This window comes from Arvicola amphibius, chromosome 2 (assembly GCF_903992535.2).
Source record: "Arvicola amphibius chromosome 2, mArvAmp1.2, whole genome shotgun sequence".
Classification (NCBI taxonomy): Eukaryota; Metazoa; Chordata; class Mammalia; order Rodentia; family Cricetidae; genus Arvicola; species Arvicola amphibius.
Window position 1 is genome coordinate 59,250,958 of NC_052048.2, and position 18,545 is coordinate 59,269,502.

Here is an 18,545-nt window from a genome sequence, read left to right on the forward strand (position 1 = left end):
ATCTTGCCAGCCCAATTTTTGTGGTTTTTGTATTGTGTTGTTTGAATCCAAGTCTCACACTGAAGCCCAGGTAGGTTTGGAACTTCACTGTGTAGTCTTAACTGGCTTCCAGCTTTAGCCACTTGAGTGCTGGGATTACAGATGTGTCACCAGACCCAGCTTTCCAGCCTCCCCTGGCCCCTTGTGTTGTTTATTTGGAGACAGGGTCTCACTCTGCAGCTCTGGCTGACCTGGAACACACAGAAATCTGCCAGCCTCTGCCTCTGGGGTTCTGGGATTAAAGGTGTGGGCTATCACACTCAGGTTACCAGTGTTTCTTTGATGATGCCACTTGTATCCTAGCATAGCCTTACCAAGGATGGTGGGAGCACGACGATGGGTTGTATCAGAGTCCAGGCTGGGCCGTGCAGCTTGGGTTAAAGACTCAGCTTTCCAGGGAAGGAAGCAAGGGAAGAAGGCAAGGAGCCTCCTAGGTCAGCCAAGCACTGGATGCTGACCGTTACAGACTCAGGGCTCAGGAAACACTGTCCTGTCTATTCCACAAGAAGAAGTAATGGGAGCTAATGGCACGGTCTGAACTGGTGTGGGACCAGCTTTGCCATGATAATTGATTTCTTGCCCTGTGACTCAAGATGGCACTGGCAGATTATGGCCAGCACTTAGAATATCAGCTTGCTAAACAGGAGGCTTGGGTGACTATCTCCTTTGGTGTTGGTATGGGACGAACCAAGGCAAACACATGGTTAATAGAATCAAGGCAGCAGAGACCCTCAGAGGAAAGGCGCATTTCCATCCCATTCCTAAAACAATCTTTAAAGCCCAAACTCAAATCAAAGAGCACAGTATAATAACTTCCTGTGGGCAAATTTATAATTAATCCTGGATTAATTGGCCTTAATGAAGTTGAATTAATTACTGGCTGTTTGTAAAGAACTTTGAACTACCTGAGTACAAAACAGCATTAACAAGGCAGAAAGGAGCAGGCCCACATTAATATGAAGAATGAATCCGAGTAATCACAGCTCTGCAGGCTGCTTCCCGCCAGTGATTCTGTCAGGTCTGTACTCGGCCTGTGTCACCATCCCAGGTCTAAGGAGGCTGCTGCAGAGGGGGCTGCCTTCCCAACCGGAGTGCCAGAGTGTGCCCACAGCAGCCACAGCAACAGTCCGTCTGACCGTGCCAGGCCCAGCAGTGTTTTCCAGGGAGCCGGGGTTGCCCCTCCCCACCGTGAGTGGGGAGGACACATAATAGATGATGAATGCAGTAAAAGAATAAACTCCAAAGGATGTTCAGGGGTGAGGGCAGATATAGCTCACTGGTAGAGAAATGAGGTTTGCTCCTCGGCATCCCCCCCCCCCCCGCACAAAAAAAAAAAAAAACCCTCATGTTAAAGGATGATACATGCAAATAATAGACTAGAGAAATGGAAGCGGCAGAGGGGACGGGAATATCTGAAGTATTCTATCCAGGGCGCCAGTTGAATTTGGAGGAGGTGAGGAAGACCATGAGGAATTCTGGGAGAGCATTCCAGGATGGACAGGCCTCATAGGTCTGAGTACTCCTAAGGCCGTGAGGAGCAGGGGCAGATGCAGAGGGGCTGGAACAGTGACTCCAGTAAGTTTTGCCCTGACCAGATGCTGGTGCACACCTATTCCAAGAGCTATACAGTTAAAACAAAGCTGAGCACTTCTCAGTGATGCCAAATGGAAGTGTCCTGCCAATCAGCTGAAGCCCCACAGCACCGCTGGGAGTAGAAAGCAGAGCAGCCGCTTGGAAGACAGCCCAGCAGGTTCTCATAAGTAAAATAAACTCACCGTGTGTCTTAGTTACAGTCATCAGTGCTGTGACGACACACCATGACTGAGCATCTTGGGAAGGAAAGGGTTTATTAGATTTACACTTCCGCGTCATTGTCCATCATTGAAGGGAGTCAGGACAGGAACTCCAACAGGGCAGGAGCTGATGCAGAGGCCATGGAGGGGTGCTGCTTACTGGCATGCTCCTCCTGGATTGTTCAGCCTGCTTTCTTGTAGAATCCAGGACCCCCAGCCTAGGAGTGGCACCACCCACAATGGGCTGGGCCCTCCCCATCAATCACCTAAGAAAGTGCCCTTACAGGCTTGCCTGCGGCCTGATCTTATGGCTGACTCCAGCTTCTCTCAAGTTGACAAAAAAAAAAAAAAAAAAAACTATTCAGCACACCATATGACCCAGCATTCCTCTTCTCAGCATTTACCCTAGTGAAACTTATGTGTCTTGCATGCATGTGTAAGTGTGCGTGTGTGCGCGCGCACGTGAGCACACACACACACACACACACGCACACACGAGTATCTAGAGCAGTTTTGTCACAATTGTCCAAACTGAAAACAGCCCAGGTGTCTTTCAACAGGGGTGTGGAAAACAATGATGGTCTGCCCACACCATGCAAGACCACAACTGATGAAAAACCAGCATTCACCACAGTTAAACAACGTGTGCAGTCGCACGTGTGTTACCTGGGGTGAGAAAAGCCTGACTCAAAGAGTCGTCTCCTTTTTGCTACTACTTACAGAATTCTCTGAGAAGGTGAAGATCGGAGGGACAGGAAACCAGCAACAGTGGCTGCCAGGAACTAAAGGGGAGGGCAAGTTTGATCATAGGTATTTGTTAGAGGGTTATGGGCCCGTTTGTGTGTCTTGATCATGATGACAGGTTCTGGATTCTATGAGTGAATCAGAACGAATGATTTAAGAGTAATGGCTTGCAGTGAAAGTCCAGAGAGGTTGCTGTATTACAGAGGTAACATTAATGGGATTGTTGGGTGGATATTGGGTATGCAGAGATGCGTAAATACGGGGAAGATGGGGTTCTTGCCAAAAGCATGGGGAGGGGAGAGGCTGGTGGAGCAAGGTAGCAGGTGTGGTTAGGAGTCTCATTTTTGTTTGTTCTGAAATGTCTCACTCTGTAACCCTGGCTATATAGAAATCACTGTTAGACCAGGCTGGCCTCAAACACATGATTTTCCTGCCTCTGTCCCCAGAATTCTATGATTACAGGCATGTACTACAATGCCTGACAGGAATAGACTTTAGCTGTTGGGGTATCTGGGGGCAAGGTCTCATGTAGTTCACCAGGCTGGTCTTGAACTTGCTTTGTAGCTTGAATTCTTTCTGTCTCTCTCGTCCAAGTACTGGTCTTATAGGTATGTGCCAAGATGTATGGCTAGAAATTTAATTCTTGACAAACCTACTGGATTGTGACTACCACTGAACTGCAGAGACATCTGCGTGCCACCATGCCCGGTTTATGTGGCGCTAGGGATAGACCCCAGGATCCCATGCATGCTAGGCAAATACTGTACTAACTGACCTATGTCCCTGACCCTAAAATTCTTTTAGGAAAAAGCATATAGGATGGTACAATGAAGCCCCTCAACAATATCAACCAGCTCAACAATAATCAACCCACAGCCACTACACATTCCTCTTCTTTTAACTTTCTAGTTTGGGTAGATTTTAATTCTCATAATTTTAAATATACCATAACGGGTGTTAGAGAGATGACTCCATAGTTAGGAGCACTGGCTGCTCTCACAGAGGGTAGTGCTATGGAGCCTGCTATGAGGAACACATTGTGGCAGGAGCCGGTTTCAGTTCCAACCACCCCCAATGATGGCTTACAACTTTCTATAAGTCCAGTTTCAGTAGATATGATGCGCTCTTCTGACTTCTGAACACAGTGCAAACATGTGGTGCACTTAACGCACATGCAGACAAAACACTCATACACATAAAGTAAAAATAATGTATAAGAACTCAAACATAGCATAGTGACTTTTAAAGTACATTTGTTGTCTTCACAGTATTTTTCTAGCATATACAAAGCAGAAAACACTCTACTAGAATACATCTTCTTGTAAAGACCTCTTTCCTTGGGGGCAAAGGGAACAGGTTGAGACCTGCAAAGCTCCCAGAGCCACTGTCTTGAAACACCATTCAAAAGCTGATGGTGTCCCAGGGACATCAACCAAGATAGAGGGGCGCTAAAGGGAGGGGAGGAAGGGGAAACTGCAGTTGAGATGTAATATATGAGAGAATGATAATAATAAACAGTGTGAGTGGGAAACCCCAGACATCACTCTGAACAAATTTTAAGGGGGTGGGCACAAAATATGTTTCCATGTGTTTCCATCCCGAGGTCCTCTGGTCATCAACTCATAATGAACAAAAATCGAACGCTGGTTTCTTGGAACTGGGCATGGAAGAGGATAGGCACTTTTTGTTTAATGGTTTAGTTTCATATGTGATGATACAGAGCTCTGAAAATGGAGGGTGGAGTGGTTACACCTCAGTGAGAATGTGAGCAATGCCACTGAGCCATATGTTCTGAGATGTTTAAGCTACTAACATGTTAAGTATAAATTACCCAATAAAAATCATGTTGTTGAAAAAAAAGCTGATGGTGACAGTTTGTTGTTCTGTGGCCCTGCACTGGCCATGCATCTAGATCCTACACAGGAGGGACACATTGCTGATTCTACAACACACATCTTAATGTACTGGGATCCTGTTTTCTGTGCCCCTGGTCTTGGCTTCTGAGTAGCCCTTTGGAGCCTCCTTCCTTGACATTCTGATGGCCACACCATCATGCTAACAGCACACTTTGAAAGACACCCTCGGGTTAGTTTAGCAAGTAGCTTCCCCTTCCCAGCCTCACACCTTATACCTGCTGCTCTGTCCTGATGATTCTGCTGTCAGTCTTTATCAGTCTCCCTTGGTTCCATGCATGGGTGGACTTCTCACCGTCCCTTTGCCCGCTCCAATGTCTCTTCTGTAATGAGCACTGGGGCCCTCAACCACACTATCTGTGGTGGTTTGAATGAGAATGGTCCCCATGGACTTTTAGGTTTAACTGTTTGGTTACTAGGGAGTGACACTATTTGAAAGGAATAGGAAGTCTGGCCTTGTTATAGGAAGTGTGTCAGTGGGGGTGGGCTTTGAGGTTTCAAAAGCCCATGCCAAGCCCAGAGTCTGTCTTCCTGCTGCCTGTGAATCTGGATATAGACCTCTCAGCTACTTCTCCAGCACCACATCTGCCTGCATGCCACCATTCTCCCCACAGTGGTGAGAATGGACCTAAACCTCTGAAACTGTAAGCCAGCCCCAATTGGATGCTTTCTCTTATGAGTTGCTTTGGCCATGGTGTCTCTTCACAGCATGGACACTGACTCAGACATTTCCCTCATCTCAGCCACCTATCTGTCTCATTGCTTCTCTGTCTCCAGCGTCACAGTGTATGATAGCAGATGTTTGTGTTTATTAGAAAACCGAGAAAATGAAATAATGAAGACTTAAATTAAATAAAGATTTAAATTTGGAATTACATTCTTCAGTTTCCTGTTACTCTAACAGAATGCCTTGGATGATCGATTTAGGAAGAAGAAAGGTCTGGTTTTGGCTGGGCATGTTGGAGGTTTCATCCATGGTCAGTTGGCCCCATTACTATGGCGCCTTCAGTGAGGTTAGTACAATGTGGCAGGAGCTTGTGGCAGAGAAAGCTGCTTACCTCCTGCCTGCGGGTGAAATAGAAAGGAGGAAGGAGGGGTTGAGGTTTCTAGGGCACATCTCAAGGACCACAATTCCTCTGATGAGGTCCCATACCTCAGAGATTCTGTCACCCCCAACAGTGTCCAGGCTGAGACAAGCCTTTGGCACATGGGTGTTTGGGAAACAGGCCCCAACTGTAGCAAAGATCACCCGGATTATCCAGTTCAACAAGCCACAATGTCCAGGAAGTAGGGAATCTTGGTGAGTCCCAACCTCTTACCCCAAACTCCTTGGACCAAATATCCTAGAAGTCACAACTTTTCAGACACAAGGGAAGATCCAGAGGGTTGCTAGATACCTACTATATGCCTTGCATGTGGCATGGGTGGCAGCACCTCACATCATCACTGTATCTGCAGGAAGCATGGGGCACTGATAATCAGGTACAGCAAGAGCCAGCCCCTCCTGGTGCAGGCCATGGTATGTCACCAGCTCGTCAAGACACTTGCCATTTTCAGAGCATTTTGGAAATACAGACCCAAGGCTGGAGAACTGACTCTTTTTTAAAGTTCAGATTGCCTTTCATTCTTCCCAATATTTATTACAAAACGTTCAAAAGCCACAGCGGTGTTGTGGAATTTACCGCTGTGCACCACCTGCACTTGCATTTCCCCCTAGCTGCGAGAAGGTACGTGACAAAAGCGGCTAAGGGAAGGAAGGGCTTGTTTTGATTTATGGGGAGAGGGTGCAGGCATGAGGGCAGGGAAAGCTTGGTAGCAGGGTCGTGTGTGGGCTACATTGTGTCACAGGCAGGAGGCTGAGAGGGGAACGCTTCTGCTTTCCCCCACTTTCTGACGTTTAGTCAGGCCATGGAACAGTACAGCCCACAGTTAAACCATCTCAAGACCCCCTCACAAACACAGCAGAGGTGTGTCTCTTAGGTGATTCTAGATCCCACACGGTTGACACGATTACCTCATTCCCCTATCACCTGAACTTTACCAATCCCATTGTATTCACTTACTTGATCACATACACATCTGCCCGGCCCCTCTGTCTAGGGAAACACTTTACTATGAGCTCAGCCCCAGTCTGTGTTGTTACTTGTGTTGTGCTTTGTTTTGAGATGGAGCTTGATAATCTTGTCCATGTCAGCTTTGAACTCCTGGATTCAAAGACATCCTCTCCCTTAGCTTTTGAGGTCCCTGGATCGCTCAGTGTGACCTAGGCATCTCTGATGCATTTTAAAGCAGGTGACAGGAAGTCGCATCCTTCCTCTTCAGTACTCAGGCACGCATGCTACCCTTGGAGCTCAAGGGTGTTTTTTAGGGGTTGGGGGAGGGATGCAGAATTTCCATAAAGTGCACAGATCTGAAGTGTATACTGATTGCATGCTCTCTCTCTCTCTCTCTCTCTCTCTCTCTCTCTCTCTCTCTCTCTCTATCAGTGTAAAGCTTTATCAATGCTCAGAATACTGTAATCAGCTCAGAAAATGCTTTCAAGTCTCCTTCTAGTTCATTTCTGGTCCACCCCCACCCGCTGAGGCACCCTTAGCACTGTTTAAGCTTTTTCCACCAAAGACGGTTTTGCCTCTGGGACAGTAACTTTGAAATCTTCCCTCAAATTCCATCCTTCAAACTTCCTGCTACCCCGTGTAACTCTACCCTGTCTCAGGCTACAACAGTCGTGCCTCTGAGCACTGTTCCAGTTTGGGTGAGCTGTGACTGCTTCCTGCTCCACATCTGTACCCACCTCTCATAAATACCTCTAAATACAGTGGTTGTCCCTCTCCCTTCTGCCTGTCGTGCTGCAAGAAGAAACTCTTTTCCTTGAGACCCAGAGTTGTTCCAAAGTTGGGTTATTATTTTAAAAGTCAACCCATGAGGGGGCAAGAGTAAGAGCTCTTGCAAAGGACCTGCCTTTGGTGCTCACACCTACATGGTAGCTCACAACCACCCATAACTTCTGTTCCTGGGAAGCTGATGCCTTCTGACCTCTGTGGGCACCACGAATACACATGACACAGATACACATGCAGGCAAATTAGTCAAACAAATATAATAAACTGTATCAAAGAATATTTAAAAAAATTCAACACATGAAGTTCACTATTGAGGTCTGATGTCAATATTACATTAAAGCTTTAAAACATTAATTTTGTTATTGTTTTTCAGGGTTGGAGACGGAGCTCAGGGTTCCCTGTGTGTACTGGGTGAGCACTCTGCCATTGATGACATCCCTAGCTCCTGTTTCATTGAGACAAGGTGGATAGATAGCTCAAATTGGCTTCTGCCTCTTGGGTGCGGGGATTATGGGCATGTGCTATCAGGCTCAGCTCCTTTCATTACAGGTTTAATACAGCTCCTCTGAAATGCCTGGGACAGGAAGTATTGGATATTTCAGGGTTTTTCTTCCCATTTTAGAATGCCTGCATACACATAATATGGTAACTTGGAGGTGGGACCCAAGTCTGGACATGAAAGTCATTGTTCCACATAGCCCGTGTGTACGGAGCCTAGGGGTGCTTTTATGTGCCAGCTTCAGGGTTCTCGTGTTTTGACTCTTGCCTGTCAAATGAAGTCAGGTGTGGAATTTTCCATTTGCTGCATCATGTCAGTGCTCAGAAAGTTTCAGATTTTGCTGTAGTTTGGATTTATGGAGTAGAGATGCTTGATTCTTACTGTTTGTCAGGATCTTATGTAGGGCAGAGGTGAACAGTGAGCTTACTTGAAGCCAGATCCTGTTCAGGACATTTTGTTAGTTGGAATGTTACCTGCCCGCTAAGCTCCCTCCTAAAGATGCCCACTGTGTTATCGCTGGGTTTCAAACAGAGTTTGATTTTAAGACAACAGTTTTACATTTCAAACAGACTTATTGTTTCCTGTTTGCAAAATGGAGACACAAAATTTAGGGTCATTTTCCTAAGGGCACTAATTCATATGAGGACCCTACTCCAATGACCCACTTAGTCCTAATGTCCTATCTCCAAATGCCATCACAGGCACCAGGAGTGTCAAAAATCCAGCACACAAACCTGTGGCAAACACAATTGGGTTCACAGCAGGGACTCTAGGATAGAGTCTTGAGCTAGGAGTTGTTGGAGCCTCTTTCTGCAAACGCATATATGGCCTGGCACATCACAGAGGCCAGGTAGGAGTCAGTGAACTTTAAGCTTGGCCACTATCTGAGTAAAACTGCCACCATCTTCATGAGACCAGCTGTGCTTGTCTCCCAAGAGTCCGTCATGATCAGGCCTGTGGCCTGATGACATATTCCCTCCTAGGAGGGCCTCAAGGAGGGTCACTGGACCTTCACCAGGGTATCTGGCCACTCCTCCAAGCCATGTATATTTAGTTCAGCCCTAATTGCCTGTGGCCTCGGGACATCAGGGAGGGACTTGATATACAGGCTGATGTAGACTAGGGGAAAGAGGCTTCATCTGTGAGGTCCTCTAGGAAGACCTTCCAATGCAGCTGCTCTGAGGTCACCAACACTTCTAACAGTGACCCCTCACCCATATTCACCAGTAAGCCAAATAAATTCATCCCTAGGATGAGCCAAGGTAGAACTGCCCCTTGGTTTGTCTTGAAACCTTAGGAAGAAGGGGTAGATGTATTCACATCTGCCCACTGTAATGGATTATTAAAAATGCTGCAGGATCCCCAACAGTTGTAGGTCCCCAAGCAGTGGCTGGTCTAGGGCAGGGAGACACACAGCAGCAGGCAAGAGACAGAGACATGGATGGGCATGCAATGCAGAGTGAGGTTAGATATTTTATTCAGTGGGTTATGGGGGGGAGGGAGAAGGGGAGAAGAGGAGAGAGAGAGGGGGGAGAGAGAGAGAGAGGACAGAGAGAGAGGAAGAGAGAAGAAAGGGACAGAAGAAGGAAGGGGAGAAGTGGGGGGAGGGAGATGGAAAAGAGAGGGAGCTCAAGCTGGAAGCTGAAGATCAGCCTGTCTCAGCAGATGGGGGGAGTGGGCGTGGCTTGTCTCTTAAAGAGAAAGAACAGATCATTACACCCACAAAAAGGAATTTTAGCAACAAAAGCTGAAATATTGGTCAGCATTTCAAAGTCAGGCTTTGTGTTAGACAATATTTTATCATTGTGATGAAATGCCTACTACACAAGGAACTTAAAGAAATTTTAGTTTTAGTTCATGGCTTCAGAGATTTCAGTACACCGTCACTTGGGCTTGAAACCCTGAACCTGTGGTGACACAGTAGTTTCTCATATATGACAGGAGCAAGTAATAGTCTGACTGAACTACTTACTTCCTGGTGGACTGGAAGCAGAGACTGGGGAAGGGATCAGGGACTACTAGATACAGCCTTCCAAGATACAACCATCAAAGGCGCTCTCCTGGTAACCTACTTCCTTTGGCTAAGCTTCATCTTACAAAAAAGCCCCACCGTCTGGGGCCTGAGCATCCAACAAATAAGCCTGTGAGGTTGTGGTGATTTGAAAGAAAATGGCCCCCAAAGGGTAAGGTGCTATTGGGAGTGTGGCTTTGTGGAAGGAAGTGTGAAGTCAGGCTTGAGATTCCATACAAGCTCAAGCCATACCCAGTGGTTCAGACCACTTCCTATTGCCTGCGTATCAAGATGAAGGACTCTGAGCTCCAGCATCATGATGATAATGGCCTACACCTCTGAAAATAGAAGCCACCCCCAATTAAATGTTTTTCCTTTAGAAGAGTTGTTGTGGTCACAGTTGTCTCTTCGCAGCAATAGAAACTTTAACAAAAACAGAGGATAATTCACGTTCAAATCCCAACCCCTCATACCCAAGAAAAATGGAAGGATAAGAAAGCAGGCCAGCATCCTCTTGATGTCAGTAGCTGAAACCAAGAGCCCCTTCCTCTTCACGTCGGACTAGGCGTAGTGAGTAGCCGTTCAGATCTGGAGTCCTCGTCTCTCTCCCTTGTGAAGCCCCAGGTACCTTCTTAGAGCAACCACTTAGGTTTGTGACCTCTTTCATGGTTCTAGGCACCTTTCAAAATCTGAAAGGAGTTGCGCTCACAGAACATTCACCACACATTTCAAACGAAATTTTAAATTGCAGCCTACCATGGAAGCCTGGACTCCAAGGTGAGTCCGTCCCCCCCCCCCCCCCCCCCCCCCCCCCCCCCCCCCTCTGAGTCAATGAGGTCCTCTCCCATGTTTTCACAGTGCTTCTGGGTTTCCAAAGGGAACTTCTCAGGCTGCACTGGAATTCTAGTGGCAGTGCTTGACGGGGTCTTACCTGAGCCTTACCAGGGTGCTCACCTCCCCATCTCTATCCTTTCCAGATAGTCCAGCTTAGCACACTTCTCCTGCTTTCACAGCAAATATGTTGGTCACCACATCCCAGTGCTATGTATACAGTCTGCACTTAATAAAGGCTGGCAGAAATGAATGAAGAACGAAGGAACGTATTTGGAGGGATGGATGGGAGGATAGAAGGGTGTGTGGATGGATGGGTGGGTGGAATGATGGAAGGAAGAAAGGATGGACGGACCGACGGGTGGTGAGTGGATAAATAGAAGGGTGAATACATTGAAGGAGGAATCTCCACTCTCAGGCTGGCGACACTTCGTTGGGGGAGCCCGGTGACAGCAACCCTAGGTAGGCAGTTAATCTCTAGTCCCACCTTGCTTGTACCCGACATTCTCTGGGCCCCCGAGGTAGCACAGTGGTCGCCCGAGGGCGGAAGCTTCCGTGCCGGAACCGGCGCGCTCTGCACAGGTTGCGGGGGGGGGGTGCGGCTTTAGCGGGCGGACCGCCTAGCCGGCGCTCATGCGGCGGCGTGCGAGGCGGCGGCGGCATGGCGGGCCGGCGGGTGAATGTGAATGTGGGCGTGCTGGGCCACATAGACAGCGGCAAGACAGCGCTGGCGCGCGCGCTGAGCACCACAGCCTCCACCGCCGCCTTCGACAAGCAGCCGCAGAGCCGCGAGCGCGGCATAACGCTCGACCTGGGCTTCTCCTGTTTCGGTCGTGCGTTGCCTGGGGCTGAACCCGGGACCGACGACACGCAGCTGCAGGTCACGCTGGTCGACTGCCCCGGGCACGCCTCCCTCATCCGGACCACTCATTGGCGGTGAGCGCGGGCCGGGGCGGGAGCCGGGCTCGGGGTCCGAGCTCGCGGGAAGGGACTGGCCTGACTCCCTAGGCCTGGCCGGCCGCCCGCCGGGAGGCTTGGGGGCTCGAACTCACAGCCCACAGACGCGAACGCCGTTCCCGCCTTCACTGCCGTGCAGCGAGATGCTTTTCTAGAAAAAACAATCAAGGAAACAACCCCTGCAGAAAGTGTGTACGCAAAAGTTTCAAAAAAGTCACCATTCACCTGACGTTTGGTCTCCCCATTCTCTGTCCCTGATATTGTTCCCAGCGTCCTATGTCTGAATGGTTTCAGGAAAAGTTACACAGAAATGCCGGCAAATTGCGGATTTGAAAAGATCCCGGCTTTTCTTCTGTTGTAGTATTCGGGAAGGGGACGGAGGAGCGCGAACCTAGTGCCCAGATCATAAGAGGCAAGTGCCCTGTCCTTGGGCTCTTTCTCGAGGACCTCATCTCTCCCTTTTTATACCACAAATCAGCACTGTCTGGAGACTGCTCCGTGTCGAAACATAAAGTCCCATTACTCATTTTTAAAACTCACACAAAGTTCCATTGTGTACACGCACAGCAGCATTTTCCTGATGGACTTTTGTGGCTTTTCGAGGGCTGGCTAGCCATGCAATAGTGACTATTCTATTCAGAAGGCTTTGGGGCGTGCCCTAGTGTAGCAGAGTAAGTTGGGTCTGAACTGTGTAAGGCAAAGGGCCTGTGTGTTTTCCGTCGTGAAGAGTACTGCTAAAATCTACCCCTAGGATTTGTACCGCTTAACTAGTCTTTAAATGCAGGCTACTTAGGAATAGGGCTTTGTAAACAAAACCCCTCTTTGCTCAACTCTGGACCCTTTCCATTTGTGCACATGAAACTATTCTTATGCCTTTTAAAATTCCTTTTGCACACTTGTTTAACTACACTTAGGTCTAGAGACAGGACCCCATAACCTGTTTTTATAAGTACCCAACACAAATATATATATATATATATATATATATATACACACACACACACATATTACACATACATACATATATATGGCTGAGGCTACCTGCTGTAACTCAGTAACCATTTCCTGCCTGCCTCCTTGCCCTTGGGTTTCTTTCCAGCAGTTTTCTCTAAGCATATGCCTGAATGTATACGGGGCAGATGGTTCATTAGTCCCTGGGCATTCCAGGTCCCAGTACGGTAATTAGTTAAGTGCTTTGATCTTTGTGGCCTCCTTTTCTCCATGCTGCAGGCAGTCTGAGACCGTTTTCCCTGTTTCACTCAAGTGGAAAAGGAGGCTTACCTGTCCAGGGTCACTCTCTTGCACTGTCTGTTCAACCCCACAATCCACTCATTAAAGACCACACAGTAAACAAACAAACAAAACTAACATCTCCAGCTCTATTTCTGGCTGGTCATATTTAAAAAGTTTTAGAAAATGTCCTCTAAACTAGTGTAAGTTGGAGGTGGAGCACACAGGGTAAAGACTAGAAGGTGGGTTGGCCCATGTCTCAGTGGTGGAGTATCTGCCTAGTGTGGAGGAATCTCTCGGTTCGATCCTCAGTGTTACCAACAAAAAAGGAAAGAACAATTAAGTCTTTTCTGGTAAATACAGAATCTGCCTTGTAATAACTTCATGATTTTTCATCTTTATGATGGTGTGCAAATGGTACAAATTCAGTAAAATTTTGACCCTTTCCTAGTTTGTGACTTGGTTGGTTGTCAGCTCCTAGTCAGCCTTAAGGTCCAGAGGGCAAATCACTGTTCACCATATACTGGCTGCTAAGGGGGCAGGCCCAGAGTGTCTGTGTGTTCAGTGCATTTCTTAACTTACTGTGTTTTTAACATACTGTAACTGTATTGGATGTAGCTCGGTTTGTAAGGGGAGAAAACATCTGGAATATAGGCCAGGCAAAAGGACAGGCATTCTTTTGGAGGTGTGCAGAACTGGGTTTGCTGCTTTTTTTTCCTTCCTAGCTGTGTGGCCTTTGAACCTAGTTCTGGATCTTGCATCACTACTGGATAATGCTAACCATGCAGTTATTTTCTGACATGGCTCTTTTCAAATACTTATGCTTCTTGGACAAACTTTGCAGGAAGCATGTTTATCATGTAGCCACTAATGAAGTTGGGACTTAGGAATGCAGATAGTAAGCTGGACTGTCAAGGCCTGCCTTGTTTCCCAAGCTGGGACCTTTCCTTGACACCAGTTTCCTGCCCACCCCTTCCAATATGTACATTCTCATAGAACCTCTTTGTGTGACAAAACAGTTTCAGTATTAGCCCAGTATATATGATCAAATGGCTACCACCCGAGTGCTTGGTGTTCTGATTGAGACTATATAACCATACAAGGGGATTTGTTCTCTTCTTGGCTGTTGTTGTTTGTCCTTTTGTTTTGTTTTTTTGTTTTGAGACTGGGTTTCTCATAGGTGGAGACTGTTTATTCATTTCCCAGCTGCCCAGACACGAAATAATCACATAGAAACTATATTGATTGCAGTACTATTTGGCTAATAGCTTAAGCATATTTCTAGCTAGCTCTTACATCTTAAATTAACCCATTTCTATTATTTTATACTTTACCATGATGGTCATGGCTTACCGTCAAGGTTCCCACTTGTGGCTTGCGTCTTTCTCCTCTGGCGGCTACCTACCTCTGGCGGCTACCTACCTCTGGCAGCTACCTACATGGCTTCTCCCTGACTCCACTTGCTCTCTCCTCTTTCTGCTTGGCATTCCTGCCTTGCCCTATTCTGCCCTGTAATAGGCCCAAAGCAACTTTATTCATTAACCAATAGTATTCACAGCATACAGAGGGGAATCCCACATCAGTTTCTTTATATAACCTTGACTGCCCTGGAATTAGCTTTGTAACCTTGAATTCACAGAGTGAATTCCCAAGTGATGCTATTAAAAGGTGTGTGCCACCATTACCTGTCTTTGTTATTGCTCTTCTTTCTTCATATCTTGAGAAAACTTCTTTCTGTGTTAAAATGTGGCCTGACCTCACTGGAGTGGTAAGACCACTATTCCTTAGGGAGATTAGATCCCTACCTTCCTTTTTGGGAACCTGGAAGATGGAGGTTTTCCTTTTGAAGGGAAGCATGCGCCTGTTTGGAGTGCCTGTTCTGGCCCACCCCTGTGGCCAGGAAGACCTTGTAGCTGGGCAGTATCCTGTGGACTAGAAGCATCACATTGGTTTTTTAGTTGAGGAAACAAGCCTGCCAGGTAAAGTGTACAGGGCTGCTGCTGGAAGCCATCTCTCAGCTGTTCTTATGGTCCATCTAATCAGTCTGCCCTTGCCTTCCTGAACCAACTACAGGCCAGATCCTGGCAGTGCCTTTGGAATCCCACCATTTGGACACTGCTGCCTGAACAGTGGTTGGGATCAGATCTTTCATGGTGTAACCTGTGTGCCAGGTTCATCTCAGTCATCAGTTGGGTGAAGTAATTTTCTGAAGGTGTTCACAACAACCTTTCAGGAGGGCGTGGTCTATCATACCATATTGGGATAGAAGCAATCCAACGGGTCTCATTTTCTGTAAAATAAAAGAAGAATCTCTTTTCCAAAGTATCATATCCTTAGATCCAAATTCTAAAGTCAAGGTATTTTCAAGATATCTTTCTTGGATTAGTCAGCAGCATTTGTAAACAAATATCTTTTAGCAGCTGTTGCTCCTTCCTCAGCATTCAAACAATTCAAAAAGAGCATAATAGCATACAGTATCAAGATTCTCTGTGTATTTTCCATCTTTGTGCGGCTTTATTTTAACCTCTATTTCATTTATTTTTACTTTTATTTTTTTATTTTTTGACAAGTTCTCTGTATATCTTTGTCCTGGAATAACTCTCCAGACCAGGCTGTCCTTGAACTCTCAGAGATCCACTCGCCTTTGCAACCCAAGTGCTGGGATTAAAGGCGTATGCTACCACACCTAGAACTTCCAGAGATCTGTCTGTCTCTGCCTCCCAGGCATTGGAATTAAAGGTGTGTGCTGCCACACCTTGAAGTCGCAGAGGTCAATCTACCTCTGCCTCCCAAGTGTTGGGATTAAAGGTGTATACCACCACAACAAACTACTTCCTTTTTTTCTTTTCCTTTTTCTTTTTTTTTTTTACTTTAAGAACTTTAACCTTTAGTCTGCATATATTTTTAACACAGTGTAAACCACTTAGACATTTTCTTAGACTTTGAATTTTTCTTTTACTGTATATCTCTCTTTCTGACTACATGAGTCATTACTTTACCAAACAATATCAGTAGGACTAAAGCCGTGACTTTGGCGGCTAGATCCAGCCCATTCCCTAGCTTTCCAGCCTCATGGCAGACTGGTACCGGCTGTAGTCATGTTTATCACCACAACTCTGTGGTTGTTTCAAGGTCCCTGCCAGCGAGCAAGCTGCAACAGTGTTAAACAACACTCAAAATCTCTGTAGTCAGGACTGCCTGCTTGAAAAAGTCAGAGTTTGCCCTGGCAGGACGGCCCAGAAAACCGGCATTTTAAAACAACACAACTTTTTACTTGATACAGCTGAAAACCGAAAAGCATAGGTTCAGCTTTTCATCAACGCTGTTTAAGTGTTTCAAGGTAGGACCTCTTAAAAGAGCTGCAGGTTTTTGCAGCTAAAGCTGAGTCAGGAAGCCTCTCTTAGATGAGAGCTCTTGCTCTAGCAAGCAAAGCCAAACCCGAGAAATTGCTGCTACCGAGAAAACATGCTTTACTCTATTCTTTCCCAAGCTTTCTCAGGCTTTCTGTGGATTCAGTTATCCACGTTGGGCGCCATTCTGTAGTGAGGTGCTGCGGGCAGGCCTGTTTCTCATCCCACCCGACTCCGGCAGGGCTAGCTTTACACCTGAAATAACAATACACAAACTGCATTCTTCTAATCACTGCCTGGCCCATTAGTTTCAGCCTCTTACTCACATCTTGACTAACCCATATCTAATAATCTGTGTAGCACCACAAAGTGGTGCCTTACCAGGTAGATTCTAGCGTGTGTCCATCTTGGGCTGGAGCTTCATCGCATCTGGCATCTCTCTCTCTGAGGAGAGGCACGGCAGTCTGCCTAACTTAAGAGAGGCGTGGCATCTGACTGAGCCATCTACCTCACTTCCTTCTTCCTGTTCTGTCTACTCCACCCACCTAAGGGCCGGTCTATCAGATGGGCCAGGCAGTTTCTTTATTAATTATCCAATGAAATCATCAGATAGATAGAAGACACACCTACATCAATTCACTGTCCCTATTTTCAGGGGTTCATCAGGTCATATCAACCCTTGCTTCTAGCTTCTCAGTCCTTTTTTATTTGGTTTGGTTATTGGCATAGGGTCTTTCTAGCCCTAACTGTCCTGGAAATCACTAAGTAGACTAGGCTAGCCTAGAACTCACAGTGATCCACCTGGCCGCCTCCCAGGTGCTGGGATTATAGGTATGCACCACCATACCTGACTCTCCAGTATATTATTGTATTTGGACTAATTCAGCTTCCTTGTTCCAGGCTCAGTATCCAGGCCCTGCCTTCCTTGGAGCCTCCTCAATGACTACTTTCCTATGTTTCTGGCCTTCAGTCATGCTGCTGACTTTTCTACTACTTAAGTAGGGTCAGCAGTTGCTTCCCCCAAGGACTTTGCACCTGCTACTGCTTCTGTGGTATGTCAGACTCCTGTTGCTTGTCCCAGTTTCAAATGTCACTTTATTTGCGAGTCCCCCCAACCTACCTCTCTATGGTATGTCCCTAACCCTTACCCCCTCATACTTTCCCATTTCCCGATGCCCCTTGTATGTTGTGTCACTTGTCATTTGCTAGAATTGGGGCTCTGAGAGCAGAGTGGGGTCTGACTCGCCAGCACTCTGTGCTGCCTGGGCTGGCATCTAGCAAGTTCTTACAGAATTCTGAGGGACGGAGAGCTGCGTTTCACTTGCTGGCCTAGCTGGTTGTGAGTTAGTGGGCAGAGTTAGGACGGGGCTGACCTCTTTAAGTGCATCCTGGTGTCCAGGAGATGAGAAGAGAGCTGACAAAGGCACACTGCCATGCCCCAAGGGATCTCTGAAGTTCTATGCACAGAGAACAGAAGCTGGAGAGTACTCACTAAGCTGGGCTGCAGTGCACCTGTCTACCCTACTCAGTCTGCTGAGGCAAGAGGATTACTTGGACCAGGAATTTGAGTCCAGCCTGGGTAACATAGTGATTCTCTGTTTTAAAAAGAAAAAAGACACTTCCCACCTCTTGTTGAGGGACAGGGTATGGGCACATTAGAAGGAAAAGCTTTCCTAGGGCAAGGAACTACTTGATGAGGCTGCTTTGTCAGTAAGGTCAGAGGGGTAACTGGTTAGCATGGGGTGCAGCAGGATGTCATGGGATATGACGGTATGTTCATTACAGTGGAAGGTCTGAGCAGAGTTAGATCCTAGAGGGGAGCCCTTGGGATGGTTTCTCCTAAGGCCTGGAGCACTTTGGAAGGCCGTTGCTGTGTAGAGGTTATGATGTGGCCAGCTGAGCTGGTGGGTATGAAGTTGCAGGCAGGGACGTTGTGCACGGAGGTGTGGTCTTCTAGTCCTCTCTTCCTGGGATCCTTGGATCACTATGCCAACAGTTCTCAACCTTTAGGTTTGCAACCCCATGGGGGGAGGTTGAACAACCCTTTCATAAGAGTTGCCTGAGACCATTGGAAAACACAGATATTTACATTATGATTCATAACTGTAGCAAAATTAAATTTAGGAAAGTAGCAATGAAAATTTTTTTATGGTTGAAGGTACCCACAACATGAACTGTATTAAAGGGTCACAGTATTAGGAAGGTTGAGAGCCATTGGACTGTGAGTGGTTTGCTGAGTGATTCAGACCCTTTGTGGAATATATACTCCCCTGGAGGAGGCAATCACAACTGATCTTCAAATGATGGTCTCTTAAGTTAAAGCCCATTCTCTGATTCC

The 18,545-nt window shown here is 46.9% G+C and overlaps 1 protein-coding gene across 1 annotated transcript in view; it reads left to right on the plus strand.

Moving 5' to 3' along the window:
- The first annotated feature begins 10,596 nt into the window (after positions 1 to 10,596).
- The window catches only part of Eefsec (eukaryotic elongation factor, selenocysteine-tRNA specific), a 210,933-nt gene continuing 202,984 nt past the window's right edge, over positions 10,597 to 18,545 (plus strand). The window contains exons 1-2 of the mRNA XM_038320802.2: positions 10,597 to 10,616; positions 11,479 to 11,606. Of these exons, the coding sequence (XP_038176730.2) occupies positions 10,597 to 10,616; positions 11,479 to 11,606 (148 nt within the window). The remainder of the gene's footprint in view (positions 10,617 to 11,478; positions 11,607 to 18,545) is intronic.